The following is a 17,979-nucleotide window of genomic DNA, read 5'->3' on the forward strand; positions in this document are numbered from 1 at the left end:
GTGAGGCCCAGACGCTTTCTCCTCAGAGCCAGAGGCCCAGGTCCCCAGACCCCCGCAGGCAGCAGGTTTAAGTCTTGGCTCATCTGCTTGACCTTGACGCTAACAGGCTACTAAGATGGGAGACTCCAGGGACAAGTAGGTGTGAACTCCAGGGTGAACTGGCTCCCTGGCTCTTGAGCCCCTCACTAGGAGCCCCTACCCACTCTGAGAATATAAGAGGGTGTGGGGGGGGTCCTTGTCCCTCACTCGTGCAGTGCTCTCTCACTCTCCTCAACCACAGTGAGGGGTCTCCAGGCCACTTGAGGAGCTTGCTCTATGTCCCCCAGCAGCTGGGAAACCCAGGGCGCTCCCAGTGCCTCACTCAGGCCTGGCCCACATGGCTGCAGCCAGAGGACAGTGGTGGCCACACTAGAGTTAGCTGTGCTCACAGGTCCATCAGTACCAGGACAGGTACGGCCTCCCATGGACCAAGGTGGTCCCTGTGAGGAGAGCTGGCGTGGAGCTGAAGGCTTGAGGGGATACCAAGCAGCAAGAAGCTGGTGGCGGGCACAGATCGAGGGGCCATGCAGTGGCCCCTGGAATAAATCTTCATCTGCCTGGGCCAAGGAACCGCTGGAATCTCTGCAAAACCCATGAAAGTGCCATGAGAGGAAGAAGCATCTGGAGTCGGCACTGTGCCCGCACCGTTCTTGGCACCCAGACCCTGCAGTCTGCAAGCCGAGGAAGGTGGAGACGCTGCAGTTAGCAAGCCGAGGAAGGTGGAGAAACGCCCAGGGAGGGAGAGCGGCCAACACCCCTGCTCTCTCATCACAGGTAGTCAGGCCCCAGCTGGGGCGAGGGAAGGAGAGTTAATGCCAAAGCAGGTTTGGAGTTCTACTCTTACATGGAACCAGCCTTCTAAGGACCACGTTGGGACAGCCTGCGACTCCGAAGTGTCTGTGGGAAAGTCACAGATGTGCCAAGGTTGTCACCAGAAGCAGGGTGCTTCCTGCCCTGCACAGATGATGGGGACAGAGCCCAAAGTGCTCTGGGGCCCTCAGGTGCATCCTGCTTCTTACACGTGTTGGGTACAGGTGACAACCAGTCCAGAACCCTGGGCTCAGCAACTGGCTCTGCCCCTTCCTCCAGGCATAAGATGGGGGGTGAGGGCATGCACCCCAGCACCTTCACCTATAGGATGGGGATGATATTGCACACACACGCCCCCCCACCTCACAGGGTGGGTGTGAGGCTCACCAAGCGGGCGCGTGGGATGGGCTTAGAACAGTGCCTGGCAGAGGGTATACCCTCAGAACGTGTTAGCTGCCGTTACTATTACGATTACTATTGTTATCTTTGCACCCCTGTTTCCCTACCATGAACCAAGTGGCGAGGTCTGCCTGCCCTCTCCTCGGGCCTGGCAGGCCTTTGTAGACTGCCTTGACCTACAGGGTGTGGCAAAAGCAAGGCTATGTGACTTCCGAGGTGGGTCACACAGATGTCATGATGCTTTGGGGACATCCGCTTTCGGGGAGCAATGCCATGCAAGAGTTATGAGACTGCCACGCGGCAGGGGAGCCCAGGCCACACGGGAGGCCACATGTATGTTCGTGTTCTGCCCCAGATAACCAGCCAGCACCACGCATGTCCAGATGGTTCCAGCTCCCAGCATCAAGTCCCTCTCAGCCTTCAAGTCTTTCCAACTGAGACCCCAGATATCGTGGAGCAGAATTTGGACAGGCTGTTTCCTGTCCAGATTCCTGACCTGCAAATCTATGCATAGAATAAAATGGTTGCTTTGTGCCGTTAGGTCCTGGGCTGGCAGGTTACGCGGCCGTGGTACCTGGCGCGGCTGGTGAGTGGTGAGCTGGAGCTGAGGTGAGGGCACTCCAGCCCCCCGTCCAGTGCTCTGCTGGCTGTGTCACGCTGCCCCTCCATCCGGTCAGCATCAGAGCCTGCCTGCGAGGGCCAGGAGCTAACATTCCTTAGTGCTAAGCGCGTGCCAGGCCCTATCTAAGGGCTTTTCCGGCCCAGCCTCAGCCCTGTGAAGTAAGCCTACGTGAAGTATTTATTCCTATTCTCATTTCACCAGTAAGAAAACCGAGGCTCAGAGGGGCTACGCCGATTGCCCAAGGTCCCAGAGCTAGGAAGCGCGGGAGCCAGCCCTTGCGCTCAGGTCCGCCTGACTCCAAAGCAGGGCTTTTACCCGCTGAGCATAGAACAAGGAAGATGGAAAGGTGTGTCGGAGAGCAGTCCTGAAGGAAACTTGCGGCCCAGGGTGAGATTTTCCATGGACTTGCTTTGCTGCCAAAGAATCTTCAGAGAAAACCTGTCAGTTGGTTCAGCCATGTGGAGGTGGGGCTCCCGAGATCTGGAAATGTCTTCACCGGGTCCAAGGCACACACAAACATCACTTGCCCTCTCTTGGGGTCAACGTTCTTTATGATTTTTGCTCTCCAGGAAAATATTAGTTCATTTATATAAACTAAACATTACATATGGGGGGGGGGAATAGAAGACGTGGCATTCCTGGCCTTTTTTCTCCCCAGACCAGAAACTGAGAAGGTTTCTCCACTTCCCTTCTCACAGTCTGTCCATCTGTCGGTACAGAGCTGCTGGCACAGCTGCTCCCCAGGGGTGGAGAGTGGGGCGCAGGGGCATCGCAGCGACGGAGTGCCCCCCTGTTCCCTCACGCCTTCTGATGCCTGCCTCCCCCAATAAGGCGTGAATGGAGCCCAGGAGGGCAGGTCTTCGCCGGGTTCCGCCGGGGCCTGGCTCACAGCCGACCCTGGCATGTGAAGCCTCGGGTAAACAGATGCCTCTTGGGGCCTATCCTCGGCAGGTGTGGGGTGCCTGCTGGCTGGAAAGAGCCCAGAGCTGTAGGCCCGGCCCCCATCCCAGGGAGCCGAGGGAGGCTGCGTTCCTCCCATTCCTGGGCCTGCAAGAGGCACATTCCTGTCCCCAGATCTGGTCGGGCTCCTGCCACGCAGCCCAGTCTAATTGCCAGACGCAGAAGGCCTCCCTGGAGCTGCCCTCTGGCCCCGCCCCCCACGGGACCCCGCGGGTCCCCTCTGTCGTCTGAGGGTGGGAAGCCGGGACCACTGAGTGCGTCTGAAGCCTTCCAGACGCGCCCGGGCCCTCTGGTGATCAATGAAAACCTTAACATCCTGCTTCCAGGCTGGAGCCAGGGATTTGAAAAGTCAGTGCAGACGCTCCTGGGCGCCTGGGTCTGCCGGCCACACTGTGTGGAAACGCCGGCCTCAGCACTTTTCTGGGAGGAACGTGGAGTCAGCAGGCAGCCCGGGAACCAGGTGCCCACAGGGCCCCGCCAGGAGCCCAGAGACCAAGCGCCCCAGGTGCCGGGCTCTGGGAACCCCGGGCTGGTGGGGAAAGCAGACACAGAGGGACAAAGAAGCTGCAAGAGGGTATAACGCAAGGTGGGCAAACTCTGGAAAAGGCCAGGTAGTGAATGCTTTAGGCTTTGCAGGCCATGGGGTCTCTGTCCCCACCTCAGCTCTGCTGTCGTAGAGAGCAAGCCGCCAACGTGCCCACGGCTGCGTGTGGCTGTGCTCCGAGACAACCAGGGTGGGCTGCGTTAGGGCCGTGGTGTGCTCCTTGCCCACAGTGTAACAGGGGGCCTGACCTGGGGGGTGCGGGTGGGGCTGGGTGGAGGAAAGGCTTCCCTGGGGCCATGACATTTTGCTAAGACCTGAGGAGTGATTCAGGTGACAGAGGCAGAATCATAAATATTGACAATAATATCATCATCCTAATAAAGTTACCCTTGATGAGTGTGTCCCATGAGTCAGGGACTTGCGAAGTGTTTTACACACACGTGACCTCAATACATTTGCACAGCTCACTGTGGGAGGTATGATTATGCCCGCTTTACAGATGGAGAAATTGAGGCTTGGCGGGTATGTGGGCTGCTCTGTCTGACCCTTCAGACGCATTCTTCGCCCTGCTTGGTGCCTGTGGGAGGCTGACCCCCGAGAGGCATCTCTTGGCTCCCTCACCCAGGCCTCCAACTGGGTTTGGCCGATGGGAGGCTCTGGCAGCAGATGGGGTGGGAGGGCAGAGGAGAGAGAGGTCAGCGCATTTTTTTCTCCCCCCTCCTTCCTGCTTCACCCTCCGCTACCACAGCTCCTGCCAAGCTGACCGTCCTCTGCGACTCAGAGCTTGCCAGAGTGGGTAACGTTTTTCCCCACCAGGTCCTTCAGCCTAGAGGCGCTGGGGGCCTCGCTATCCTTTGTGTGAAGTATTTATTCCTACTGCCATTTCACCTTCATTAAGTTTCTTCCGGTGAGTCATCCGGGGGCAATTCTGTTTCCTGCCAGGATTTTCTGACTGATGCTTGAGGTTAGCTAACTTGCTGGCTTCTGGTTTCACATGGCTAATACACAACAGAGCAGGTGGAGGTGATGGGGGATGGGATGGAAGGAGAGTCCAGCTGAACCTTGAGGAGGCTGGACCGGCGGCTGGGTCCCAGCTCCAGTACTGGTTTCCATCATAGGCAGGGGTCAAAAGTGAAAGCAGCTCTTCCTTTCCGGCCCCGGGCTCAGTGAGGGGTCCAGTCCTGCAGACCCCCAACTAGCAGTGTTAGTTTTCTGCGTCTGGCTCCTGTCTCCAACCTGGGGCACTGGGAGATGAATCTTCCAGCATGTCTGGAGGGTAGGAAGTGTGGTGGTGGGCACTTGTGAGCACCTGGGGAAGGCCAGAGATGTATGTGGTCATCCTGACAAGGTATATTACCCAGACAGGGTGCAGAGGCCTCTTATTCAAACTAATTTGGAGGAGACTCCGAAGGGCAGAACACTTCGTATTGGAGTCCACTCTCCGGCTCTGGAATTCTGGCATTCTCTCCTGAAGAAATAGTCTTAGTGGCTAGAGTTTCCTGTTGTTCCCTCTGTGGCCCTAAACGATTGCTTTAGAACCCTACTGCTACTTCCTACATCCCTCTGATAAAATCCCTGCCCCCCGTCCACCCCCTACCCAAGGTCAGGTGTAGCTGAGCGTCCGGAAGGAACACGGCCAACTGAGCGGGGCAAGGTTCTAGAACAGGGGCAGAGCTGAGACGGCAGAGAAAGACCAGTGCCAGGAGCTTCCCTTCTGGTCACCTCTGCTGGTGGGTCATCTGCCACGTGTGGAAGGCAGTGGATGTGGGAGGAGACTGCAGACGATATTTTCATATTAGGCTCATGGAACACTGTGAAAATCAAGCTCAGGCCAGCACTCCGACTGTCTCTTGAGGTGTGGACAGCAGCACTCCCAAGGCTGTGTGGATCAACCAGTGTCTCCCTCTGCTAAGTTACTGTGGGACACCCGACCACCACCCCAGGAGGGACTAGGGACAGGGTCCAACCTGCACAATGGAGCCAGGAGAGGCTGGGAAAGGTAAGGAGCCTAGAGAAAACCCTCAGGGCAGAGGCCTTGTTTGGGAGGGCTAGTGGCTAGTGGCTCTGCGGCCCTGGGCCAGCAGCACTGCTGCACTGGCCTGGCTCCAGAAAGGAGAAAGAGTGGCTTGAGACATCGACAGGCTGGGGGTGGCACGACACCAGGCAGCAGCCTGCGACAGCCACCCCCTCACCAAACACTCACTGCCTGTCAGACTCTACACTGCGTGCCTTCTGAATATCATTTCAATTTTGACGTTCCAGCGACGCTGGGATGGACGACTTATTATCCCCATCTTATAGGTAAGGAAACTGAGGCCCAGAGGGCATGAAGTGGCTTGTCCAAGACTGCAGTGGCCTAGAACCCAGGTTGGTGTCACCCAAGCTCAAACCAGGAGGAGGAAGTACAGTCAGACCCCCGCCCCCAATCTGGTCCCTCCCCAGGCAGCAGCAGAGCTCAGTCCCAGTGACGAGAGTTGGCTGGAATACGGATAAAAGGAAACTCACAGACATGACTCTGAGGCAGCTAATACCGCGTGCACACGTGGGCAGAGGGCTTTAAAGTGAGACCCTGCCCAGGTGGCACAGCCCTGCAGAGTGAGAGCTAGTGTCACCTCCATCTTGTGGATGAGGCCAGTGAGCATCAGAGAGGTAAAGTGACAAAGCTGGGAACGGCATAGCTTGGATTGGACTTCAAAGCCTGGGCCCCTAATCTCTAGGGAACACTGTCAATATGTCAATAAAACTGATGCCCGAGGAAGGCGAGCCGTCTGTGTGTGGTGGGAAATACCCCAGGCATCCCGCACACCCTTCCGGGGCTTGTCAACCCGAGCCTGGCGGTGGGCCCAATGACAAGGGTCCAGGGGACTGGGAGAAGGTGCTGGGGTTTTCTCTATCCTGTGCATGCTCCCGGCTTGGGGCTCTGACCTTGCCTGTCTTAGGTCTCAGGCTCTTCCAGGGAGCCCCAGCCCAGAGGGGCCCCATGTGATCCGAAGCCTGGGCAGGCTGTAAGCAGGGACGCTGAGTCTGCCAGCCTGCAAACCGGACTCTGGCCTTTGGCTCCACAGGAAAGACCAACCCTGGCGGCCACGTTAGGGTTACTGGAGAGTCTGCCCCCACTTGAGGTGGCTACGATACCTGCAAGATCTTCCTTGGAAGAGACTAGTCTCGGGGAGCTGCTTCCTGGCTCAATTCTGAGCGACAGTCTGAAAACAAAGATTTTCAAAAGATTAGATGGGCTCTGGTGTGTCACGGGGTGGGGAGCAGAAGCTAACATGTGCACGCTTGGAACTGAGAAGGTGGACTGCTGTTAAGCGCTATTAAAGTCACAGAACCAGGAATACTCTGAGGTTGGCTCCAGCTCACAGCCATTTCCTTCCAATGGCCCCAGGGGATTTCCATGACCAAAAGATAATGGTTAAGGAAGACACAGTAAACAATGTAATCATGGCCCATCATCTGCCGGGCACAGATGGCACAGTCTTCATTCTCAAGACAACGCTATAAACTAGGAACACCATCCCCGTCCTGTAGAGGAAGAAACTGAGGAGCATCGAAGTCAAGCAGCTTCCCCAGGATTCACAGGGCTAACAGGTGGCCGAGCAGGGGACCAGGGCTGTCTGACCCCAAACCCCAAACCAGGGCGTTTAATCATTAGACTGCACTCTCTCTCAGATGCCCCCAGAGAGGCCTGACGCAATGGTTATTACTATTTTTTAAAAGCATCGATTAAGAACTTCTGGGTGAAAATGACAAGAGTGAAGCCGGCTGCCAGACTTCTCCCTCACCCAACAAAACGAACAAACAATTATAAAGGCTCAGGAGTAAAAGAACTCACCAGCTGCTGCTCAGCAAGGGAGGGGGTATAAACTGAAGCCATGAACTTCAGAAACTCATAGCCAAGAAAAGAAAAAGTGGATCCTGGAGTCTAACCAAGAGTCCTAACTCGGTGCGGCTCCTATCCTGCCCTCTGAGACTTCTTGGTGGGTCTGAGCGGGAAGCCTTCCCTTTCCCTCTTCTGACTGGCTGCAGATTCTGGAGAGAAACGGATGGGCCAGATGGATAGTGTAGGGAATACTCTGATGGAAGCGAAGCCTCCATGGCGGTGTGTGTGGGGGGGATGATTCAAAACCTGAGGGTATCCTTTTCTGGAATGGGATACAGCCCGAAACTAGGTGGAGGAAACCCTGCTGTAGGCCTTTCAATAGAGCCGCTGTCTGTAATAAAACAGACCGCTTGCTCTCTGCCTCCATGGAGCCTGAGCCCTGCGTCCCCCCGCCGGCTGCACGAGAGGGCAGAGACTGAGAAGCCCTGGGCCTCACGGCCCAGCAGGAGGCAAACCAGCCCCTCTCACACTGGGGAGCAGGGTCAGACGTCGCCTCCCTTCATGAGAGCCGTGGAATATCCAGATGGAGCCTCTCACATGGAAGCAAGATGAAAAGAAACGGTGTGGCAAACGCTACAAGTGTCCTCTCAGGAAAAAGGGAAAGAGGAAAGAAGAGAGCCTTGTCCAGATTCCCCAGCCTAGAAGGCAGCCCCGAGGCACACGAGGAAATCCCCCACGTCCTTGAGAACTCGGGCTGAATAAAACAAAACCCGAAAAATGAGATTAGAACACAAATGGGTAAGATGAAAGGGGAGATTGGAAAGCTAGGGGAACAAACAAATCAAGGACCGAAACGAGACAGGACCGGAGGAATACCAGAGTAGAAACAGACCATCCCAGTGACTGTCGATGAAGAAGATGGAGATTATAGCCATAAGAAAGAAGCTGATGGATTTGGAAGGCAGAACATCCAACATATGGATTCCTGGAACGCTGGAAAGAGAAAAGCCAAGAAGTGGCACAGAAGTAGTCAAAGACAGAAACCAAAAGAATTCCTCTGTAATGAATAAAGAGCATCCCTGTTCCAGGGAAATCTGGTACAGAACCCTCCACTCCGAGGCATTCCTCTTGTGAAGCTTCTGAGCCTCAAGGAATTCTTCACCCACCAGGTAGACAAAACAAGTTGCTTATAAGAGGGAAAAAACAGACTGGCGTGAGCTTTGTCTACAACAGCATCCAGTGCCAGCAGGCAGTGGAGCAGCTCTGCGTGTCCTGAGGGAGGGAAGCAAAGGAGCCCAGCAAGTCAGATGCAAATGTTTTCATGAAAGAGATCGGAGGACTCTTTCGAAAGTGTAGGACTTCCGAAAAACGTACTTCATGGCGAAACCCGGCTAAATAAGGGATTGATTTAAAATAAAGACTCCAGGACTGGAGAAGTGACAGGTGGTAAGAATTGAAAATGTTTCGAAACACGAAATAGTAGGAATTATGATTCCTGAACATGAGGTGTATGTTATAAACTTGGATGACGTAGAAATAAGAAAACTCACAAGGATTTGGAAGATGGTGCAGTGGAGGTGAAGTGGGGGGAGCTTGCTAATGATCTCATCTTTCATGACCAGAGTCAACGGACTCTGCTCACCATGGAAATCTAGTTAAAACGGAGCTTAGGTACTCCAACCTCTTCATGTTTTTCCTGACCTCTTTTGTTAATATTAGAAGGTCCTTTTAGGAAACAATATCTCTTGTGGTGGAGAAATATTTATTTGAAGAGCAGCAATTCCTTATGTTTTATTTCAGTTCCTTTTTCTGGTTAAATTAAAGTAAATACTTTTAATTAAAAATAGCAAGTGTGGTATAATCCAATTTTAATAAATTCTATTCTTGCATCCATCCACCTATCCATCCTTCTCCATATATATATATACATATATATGTATATATATGTACTTTTATGCATAGAAAAATGTCCAAAATAATGTTCACTTGATGCCAACAGTCAGACTTTCTAAGTGGTAGGAATTTGGGTAATTTTTCTTAAATAAAATAAAATAGACTAAAGGCTGAGGAAAACAAAGCACTGGTTGGGCTCCTTGGCCCAACGTCTCCAAAGCAGGTCGGGGCAACGTCATTAAGGTAAGAGCTAAGCCTGCGTCCTCTGGGGTGGGGACCAAGCCTCAGGGGGGTGAGTTGGGCCAGGGAGTGTGGGACGCTCAAGAAGAGTCACAAGCCCTGTGCGTCCCGTGTCACTCAGAGCCAGGGTCTTCCTGGGAAGGGACCCCCTCAGTGGTCTGGGCACAGGGCAAGAACGCAGCCTTCCTCCCTGGGTTTGTCCACTTGGACCACAACAAAGGGCTTTTGTGCAATCCAAGCATTAGGTGCTGGGGGTGTTCAATGTCCTTCAGAACGGAAGGCGTTATTACTCACAACCTGCAGCTTGTCCAAGGATTATCTCATGGCCAGAAGTATTTATAGACCATTTTTCTCCTTAAAGGATATTAGTGTAAATGAAAAACTACTGTCTCCTTAACCGCATTATTGGCACATGAATGGAAAATATTACCCCCGATCCTAAGTGGGAATAATTTCCCACTCCGGGGTACTCTTTTCAGGAACAGCAAATGCTTTGTAAGTAAAAATGAGCAATTTGTGGCAAACGTAATTTTAATGGTAATCTCTGGCCTTTATTTATTGCTGTTATGATTATGTAACAGATCAAAATGTATTATATTCTATTGTAACAATATATTGTACAATAACAACTGAAGACATTATGTTTATGTTCCTAAAGATAGCCAATCATTAGAACCATGTGGGGAGCTTTGAAAAAATACGAATTTCCAGACCCTGCCCCCCCCACCACACACACACACCTGGATGGCTAGAAGGCTTCCTAGGTGTCTCTGATCCACAGCCAGGGCTGAGATCCACTCCTGCAGAGGTGGCAGGTGAAAAACCTTGAACAGCCATTCCCAAGGTCTTGGTGAGTGAAAAGGGGTAAGCTGGGGTGTCTCTAGTGGCCACAGCTCTCTACAGTTTCCAGTGACTTTAATGAAGACCAAATCATCAAGCTGATCAAATTTTTAGACACAAAACTGGAAGAGATTTAAAAATATATTGGATAGCAGGATTCAAAGGGATCAGGCATGGTTTACTGGAAGCAACCAGTAAGATGAGATTTAAAAGAATACATGTAAAGTTGACGTTTAGGGGGGAAAATGATCAGTTACAAGACGGCTGAGACTTGCCTCCATCATATATCAGGCCATATGAAAAGTCCTGAGGCTCTTAGCTGACCTCAAGCTCAAAGTGAGCCAAGAAGACATCCAGTCAATACGGCAGACAGACCCAACGTGAAAAATCTTCCTTCTGCCTCTAAATACATAGAAATGTTGGATAAATTCCCAGCTGCCACAAATGAAGAAAGAACTGAAAGCCAGAGCAGGTGAGTGGAAGATGAGGCCAAAGGGCCCACAGGGGTCTTCATGGGAACTGGGCCTATTCCACACGGGCTGCATGGGATGGAGACGGGGCCTCAGCCAGCGCCGGATGGCAAGAGTCCAGCAGCAAGCTGGGGCCCCAGGGAGCTGCCTCGTGCATGAAACAGGCTCTCGGAGAGCTCTGTTTGGCAGCCTGGAGATGTGGCTAGAAAGCTGTCCTTCCACTCAGCGCTGAGTGGGGGCAGGCACTCTTGACCTGGAGCACTAAGCCTGCACCACACACAGCTGTGGAGCCCAAATTCATTCACGCTCCCCACTAGAGAAAGCCACGCTGAGAAGTTGACAGAACACCCTCCTCGGCCCGGTGGCGCCTGTGGGGCTGGGGCGGGTGGGAGGAGACACTCAGCAGCCCTGCTGTGGGCTCTGTGGGGTCAGAGGTCACCTTATGCACACGTGCTGGAGGGGAGGTGCCGGTGCAGCTGCAGTGACCTTCCGTTAGCCCTGCAGGGGGCCGGGGGCACTCACTTGTAGTTGTCGTCTTCCACAAACTTCTGGAGCTCTTCAATGTAGCGCACGGACTTCAGGTACTTCTGCACGTGGGGCAGGGTTGTGAGGTGGTCTGGAGGAGGAGGACAAAACCCAGGGGCTTCAGTCTCTCCCCATCCCCAGGCCCCCCATGAGAAGCTCCTTAGGGACTGAGACATATATTCAGTCTTTCAACAGTTGCTTATGATCCCTTAGGCTGGGCCTGTGCTGGGCCCAGAGGGGTCCCTCAGGAAGTGCCCCCCAGATGGCAGGGCCACAGACACCACACCCTGAGGTCACCACAGTTCCTTGGCTGGGGAAAGATGGGTCTTGGGGGAAAGATGGCCTCCAGCGAGGTGTGTGTGCCCTAAAACAGGTCTCCACTGGAGTAACTGGCCAAGCCTCCCATGCTTGCCCAACCCCGTGTGACAAGAATGCAAGATGGAATGAACGTCATCCAGCCTGGTGTGCAGGCCCAACCCAGATCCTGGCACAGCCTGAGAGTCTGGCCCACGGGCTGGAGCTGCTGCACCCTAAGAGGAAAGGGAAGGACCTAGACGCTTGAGCGCCTGTTCTGTGCCAGGCTCTACACCCAGTGATTTCTAGAAGCCATCTGCCTCAGCCTTTGCACCTGCCTCATTTCGGGGAGTAAGATGTCAACTGCACACAGGAGGAAGCCATGGCGACTTGCCATGTCACACTGCTGAGAAGTTTTGACCCCAGGTCACCTGCGGCCTCGGCCACACTGCCCTGTCTCTCTGTCCCGCGGTGACTGACGTCAGGTGCCCCCCCCAGACCGTCACAGTCACTGCACTCTTTCTGAGGGGGCCGTAAACCCTCCGTGATGCGCTCTGTCATTCGTTCCCCACAGGATGGGACAGACCAGTTAAGGAGAGAGGTTGAGGCAGTGGAGGACGCTGTGGAGAGGAGTGTAGAAAGGGTGGGAAAGGGCCCTCGCTTTCCCGGGGCGGGGGGGGGGGCGGGCGGGTGCATCCAGGTGCCGCAAGGAGCCCCGATGGCTCTGCCTCGTAACTGTGAGACTCTCGGCAGGTCATTCTCTTTCTCTAGGGCCTCGGTGTTCTCGTCTCTGAAATGGGGATAATGACCCCTGCTTCACGGAGCTGATGATGGGGAAGGGGCAGGGGAACCTAATGGTAGTAAGAGTGAGCATTTCCTGAGCTCTAATGAAATGCTGGGGTGGGCTAAGGGCTCTGCACAGTCATGTCCCCATCTTTACTATGAGAAAAGTTCAGACTTAGGACAAAGTGACTTTTCAGGAGGCGGAGCCAAGACGTGAACCCACATCTGTCTGACCCCAAAGCTGTGTATGTAATTGCTCTGCTGGCCAGCAGGACCAGTGTCGAGGTCCTTGAGTGGAAAGGGCACTGGGAACACAGTCCCCTCCCTGTTCCTCTGGGCAGAAGAAGAGCTGGTCGGGAAGTGCGGGCGCTTGTAGGGGCGGCACTCATGAGCGGACCTTTGGCTTGTGTGGCCCCCCTGCAGTGGCCTTACCACATGGAGGCTGTTGGTTTCTCCCACCCTACGTACTGGAGGTGGTGTTGCTCTCTTCCTTGGCCCGCTTTGCTGCTTCCAGACTTTTACTCTCCCCCATCCTGTGAAAACCTGCTCCAAGGAGGCACACTCCTGCACCTCGGCCACCCTCCCCCTCTTCTCTGCTGACTTCTGCCGCCGGACGCCCTGGTCACTCAGGCCCATTCCTGGAGGGCCGGGGCACCTGGCTCCCAGTCAAGCCCCATCCCCCACCGTCCACATGGACGGCCCATCAACATTGCCAGCAACACCTCCTCCAACCATCTCAGATGCCCACCATCACAGTCACCCTTTGTATCTGGTCACGTGTGGCAGAGCCTGGCCAGTTGTTGACCAAGTCATTTCCCTGTTCCCTCTAGGCCCGCAGCTACGTTGCATTCCTGGCCTCCCTCGGCAGAAGTGATGAGCACCACGTGCAAGTCTGGTCCATAAATCCCACTCTGGTATGATTCTCTCTCCTTCTGCATCTTCCAGCTGGATGTAGAGGTCAGTGGAGGACTCGGGGCCATGGGACACGGCAGAGCCACGAGATAGAGGAGCCCAAGTACCTGAATCTGCTTGGAGGAGAGCCACCCAGGAGGTGCCCACAAAGCTCTTCATGAATGAAGGACCTGGGCTCTGCCACTCATTGGACGTGTGACCTTAGACAAGTGACTACACTGTCTTCAGCCTCAGTTTCCTCATCTGTGATACAGAGATGGTAACATCTAGTTTGCATAGTCTCTGAAGATCAAACATGCTTATAAAGGATCCAGAACGTGTTTGATACTCAAGATATCAAAGTGAAAAGCTTTGTGGAGACTACCTGGTTTCTAGAGCTTTCTCACTGACAAGGTGCTGGAACCAAATTTCGGTGATGTAAGATTTCACAATTCCAACACCAGGGGTACTAACCGTAGCTGCAGGAAACTTGTAAATCCGCAATTATTCGGAGAATATTGTTCATCTGATTGGATCTTTGTTCGTTTTCCATGATGCTGCCTGAGGCAGGATATGCAGAATCAATGTAGATTAAATCCAGAAGATAGATGCCTAAAATTAAGGAAGATATTTAATGATGGTAGGTGTTCACCATAAATCAGAACAAAATGGCACAAAACAGAACTGCTGTGCTAGAAGGTATAGGGTGACATGGAAAAATGCGGTATGATTTGGGCTTCAATTCCAGTCCTGACTACTAACTCTTCACACAGACTGCTCAACTTTAAATCAAACATCTGAGCAACCACCAAAATGAATGCTGGCAAGATTTTAGCATTTCTAGTTCATACACTCTCCAGCAACAAGGGTTATTACCTGTAACCCAACTGGAAAATAACAGGACACGAAAGGGATGAATGAATGCTTGTGTTTCTTACCAACCACTGCAGTTTAATAGGTCTAAGTTGTCATATCCAGGAGAACACTGTCTGAATTCAGTTTTTCATTTATTCACTTAGCTGTGTGTCTACTTGTTTATCTATCTGTCCACAGATACACATACACACACCCCAAATCATAAATTAAAGAACAAAAGAAGAAATCGAAAAAGCAACTGTCCTTGGTACAAAGAACTAAGGCTAGACAGAGAATTCTCCTGAGGGTGCTTAAAAAGAAAATAACGTGTGATATGAAAACACTGCTGTGATAGGCCAGCGCAGAGCCTCAGCATGGTCTCATGGCATCACCCCAGGGGGAATTCGGGACAAGCCACCTGGCCAGGGATGAGAAAACAGGACTGGCTGTGTGGTGTGGCCCAGCTGACTGGCTTGCTGCAGGGTCGGGTCGCACTTTAGTCTCTCTGGAGATGTGCATGGACAACGGGTGACATATCCTTCCAGCAGCCCCCATGAGTACTGCCACTACACCGTTAATATTGGTGGGGTTGAGCAGGAGTAGTGATGTAAAGTAGAATTTAAGGCAGAAAACATTGAACAAGGCAAAGAGGAGTGATTAATATTAATGAAAGGCACAGTGGATTGAGAAGATCTAATGATTACTAACTTCTATGCATAAAGCAACATTGCACCAAAATATACAAAGCAAAAAAGTGCCAAAAATGAAAAGTGGATTCAAGAAAGCCACAAACATGGAGGGAGCCTTTGGTATGTCTCTTCGAGAATTTGTGTGTGTGTGTGTGTGTGTGTGTGTGTGTGTGTGTGCGTACACATATGTATGTACATACAAAAATATACACACATATATATACATGCATCTACAGATATACATATGTATGTGTCCATATATAAATGTAGTATTTAAGTAACAAAATTAACAAGCTTGGTGTTATATAAATAAAAATATAATCCTTTTTAAATTCTCATGGAATGCTTACAAACACTGATTATATGCTAGTCTATAAAAAAATGCTCAATAAGCTCCAAAAAGTAAATGTCATATTATCTGCTCTCTTTGACCTTACAGTACATCTAGGATTTAACAATATAGAAAAAATTCTAACCGTTTGTTAAACACACACACACACACACACACACACACACACAAACACACACACACTCATAAGCAACTCTCAGGTCAAATAAAAAACAAAAAAATCTAAAATAAGAAATCTATTCAAAGGTAATGACAATAAGAACATTACATATCAAAATTTATGGGATCAGACCAAAGTGGTAATCAGAGGAAAATTTATAGCCTTGAAAGTTTACTATTAAACTACTAAGAATGATAACAAATGTAATTAACCAGGTACTTAATATTAAAGCTGTAGGTTTTCTGCATGGCTGGACAAACACTGCACTGACTTACACATTCATTATCTTATTTGTTCTTATAAAACCCATTTTACAGAGGAGGAAAAGGAAATGCACAGAGGATGTTTAACTCGTTCCAGGTCACACAGCCAGTAAATGATGGGGATGGGAGCTGAACCCAAGCCTGCCTCCGCAGAGTACATGCTTCCTGCCATCGCAGTGGGCTGCTGGTGCTGGACACCATGAGTCATTCGTCCGCTTTTAAAATAGCTACACATTTTTACGGGAAACTGTTAATCACAGAAACATGTGCTAGCACTTCTCATAGGAATCATTTCCACTTCCCTTCTTTTTAGTGGCACCATGTTTCCAAAATTTTAAAAATTAGAAGTCATTTCCCTTGTATAGAAGCTCCAAGTTTGGAACGTTTAAGTCCACAGATTTATTACTTCTTGACCTTGTTTTTCCTCTTCCCTCTTAAAAATGTAACTCAGCTACCTCCCCAAGGATTCAGCAATGGCAATCCCGAAAATCCCATTAACGCTTCAACCACAACAAAAAGTACCCCCTAGTGCTGAGCATGAGGTGAGGGGATAAGGGACACGAGGCAAGTTCAGAGAGATTAAGAAATGAGCCTGAGGCCTCACAGCGAGTGTGTTGGATTTGAACCCAGGTCTGTCTGGCTCCAGTGCCTGTTCCGACCCACTCACCGGACATGAGAAACACACGAGGAATCAGTTGCCTTTTCTCAAATAACACCCCCGGCATGGAAGGCTCACCCTCCTCTGTCCTGTGAGGACTGGGGCGGGCCCCTCTGCATCCTCTCAGGTCCTGGCTCTGCAGACAGAGGCCAGGAGAAGCTCGCCTTCGAAGGGGCCGAACACCATTTCCACCCCAGCTTCTGCCTGTCCCCTCAGGGCATGGGGAGCTCACTACTTCATAGGAGCAAACCCCACTGTAGAGTGTTCATCACCCTCCTCCACAAAACACCTATCTGTTCCCCTGACCTGAGAGTCCAGGCCAGGGCCACCACAGGTGAGGACGGAGGGGACCTCCCAAAGGAGGCCTCCTGGCCCTGGCGGCCGGGGCAGACCCCAAGCCTCAGCAACACCTGGACAGAATTCCCATATGAACAGCCTGTCACTCCCAAAGCAGCAAATCTGCAGGTGATACTGCACAAATCCAGAGAAATCTTCCCAGTATTGTCATTAGCCTGTAACTGGAAATATTTAAAAGCCTAAACCATGATGAAATCATTAGAATAGCCACCTCCCACTTGTACTTGGCCAGAGCAGCGCGAAGCCTGACACACAGCACTCACCACAGCCACCATTAGATACTGACTGGCCTCGTTCATGTATCTACTGTCTGATTCCCCCATCAGACTTTATTAAAACCCCTCTGAGGAGGAAGCGTCCTGTTCCACAAGCTCAACCCCAGCGGCTGGAACAGAGCACACAGGAGCTGCTTGGTGAACATTAGTTGAAAGAAGGAAGGTATGAATGAAGGCATACTTTAGGCCACAAAATAACCTTACAAAGTACATCATTACCCTCATTTCAGAGCTGAAGAAAGAGACATGGGGAGTCAAGTGATGATTATAATAAGACTGAGCACTTACTGTGTTCCAGGTCCTAAACTAAGAGCTTTGCCCTGTTTGTTGATTTGCCATAACCATGCTGTTATCAGGGAGGTTTTATCTCTACTTTACAGAGGAAGAAGCTGAACCTGAGAGCCCTGCATCACTTGTCTGAGATCACACAGCTGGGAAGTGGCAGAGGCAAGATTTGAACACAGGTCAGTCCAGGCTGCCACACTGTCAAGTCCTTCTTTGACCCCAGCTAGATCCCCTGGAGCCTGGCAGCTGGTGAGGCAGGATGGGGCACAGCTGACCCCACAGGCATCCAGGCCATGGCTCTCCCTGCTTGACACCCCCTTGGGGTCAACATTCTCCAGGAGGGCTGACGACTACATGGTGGCTGCACCGTCCACCTCCTCCCCGCGGCCTCCCTGGCACCCATCGTGACACATCTGTCCCAGGTCCCATTGTCAGCGGGCCCACCATGGCCTGGGGGCCCTGCCAGCTCTGCCCCGTGACACACAGCTGTGGTGGAAGTGGGAGAGCGTGGGGCTTGGAGCCAGAAGACCTGGAACACTGGCTCTGCCGCCTACCAGCTGGGTGGCCTCAGGCAAGCCTTTTTGCCTCCCGGGACCTGTGTTTCCTTGTCTGTGACTGGGGATAATGATGGTGATTGTGAAGTCTCCCGGCCCAGGGCCTGGACCACTGAGGTGCCTGTGAAGCTGAGCTGACCCCGAGCCTGGCTCCATGGCGAGGCCCCACTTGGAACTGGAGCGGGACACCCGTGGGAGAGATGCACCCAGTCAGGTTTGCCATAACTGTGGATGGCGCCCAGATGCTGACCACGTGCGGCCACCTACCTCAGACGACCAGCTCTGGGAACTTCCGTCTGGATTGAGACAGCACAGCTGGGATGTCTCAGCTCCCTTCCTTTTACACAGCGTTACTGTGGCAAAAGACACCGTGTTGTTGGCCTTGTCAAGACGGACAGTAA

The 17,979-nt window shown here is 52.1% G+C and overlaps 1 protein-coding gene across 14 annotated transcripts in view; it reads right to left on the reverse strand.

Moving 5' to 3' along the window:
• RALGPS1 (Ral GEF with PH domain and SH3 binding motif 1) overlaps positions 1-17,979 on the reverse strand; it is a 286,653-nt gene that overhangs the window by 36,579 nt on the left and 232,095 nt on the right. For all 14 annotated transcript variants that reach the window (XM_060300425.1, XM_060300422.1, XM_060300420.1 and 11 more), the window contains 3 exons: positions 13,608-13,745; positions 11,163-11,256; positions 6,510-6,577 (listed from right to left, as the gene is read on the reverse strand). In XM_060300425.1, coding sequence (XP_060156408.1) covers positions 6,510-6,577; positions 11,163-11,256; positions 13,608-13,745 — 300 coding nt within the window. The remainder of the gene's footprint in view (positions 1-6,509; positions 6,578-11,162; positions 11,257-13,607; positions 13,746-17,979) is intronic.

This window comes from Globicephala melas, chromosome 6 (assembly GCF_963455315.2).
Source record: "Globicephala melas chromosome 6, mGloMel1.2, whole genome shotgun sequence".
Taxonomy (NCBI): domain Eukaryota; kingdom Metazoa; phylum Chordata; class Mammalia; order Artiodactyla; family Delphinidae; genus Globicephala; species Globicephala melas.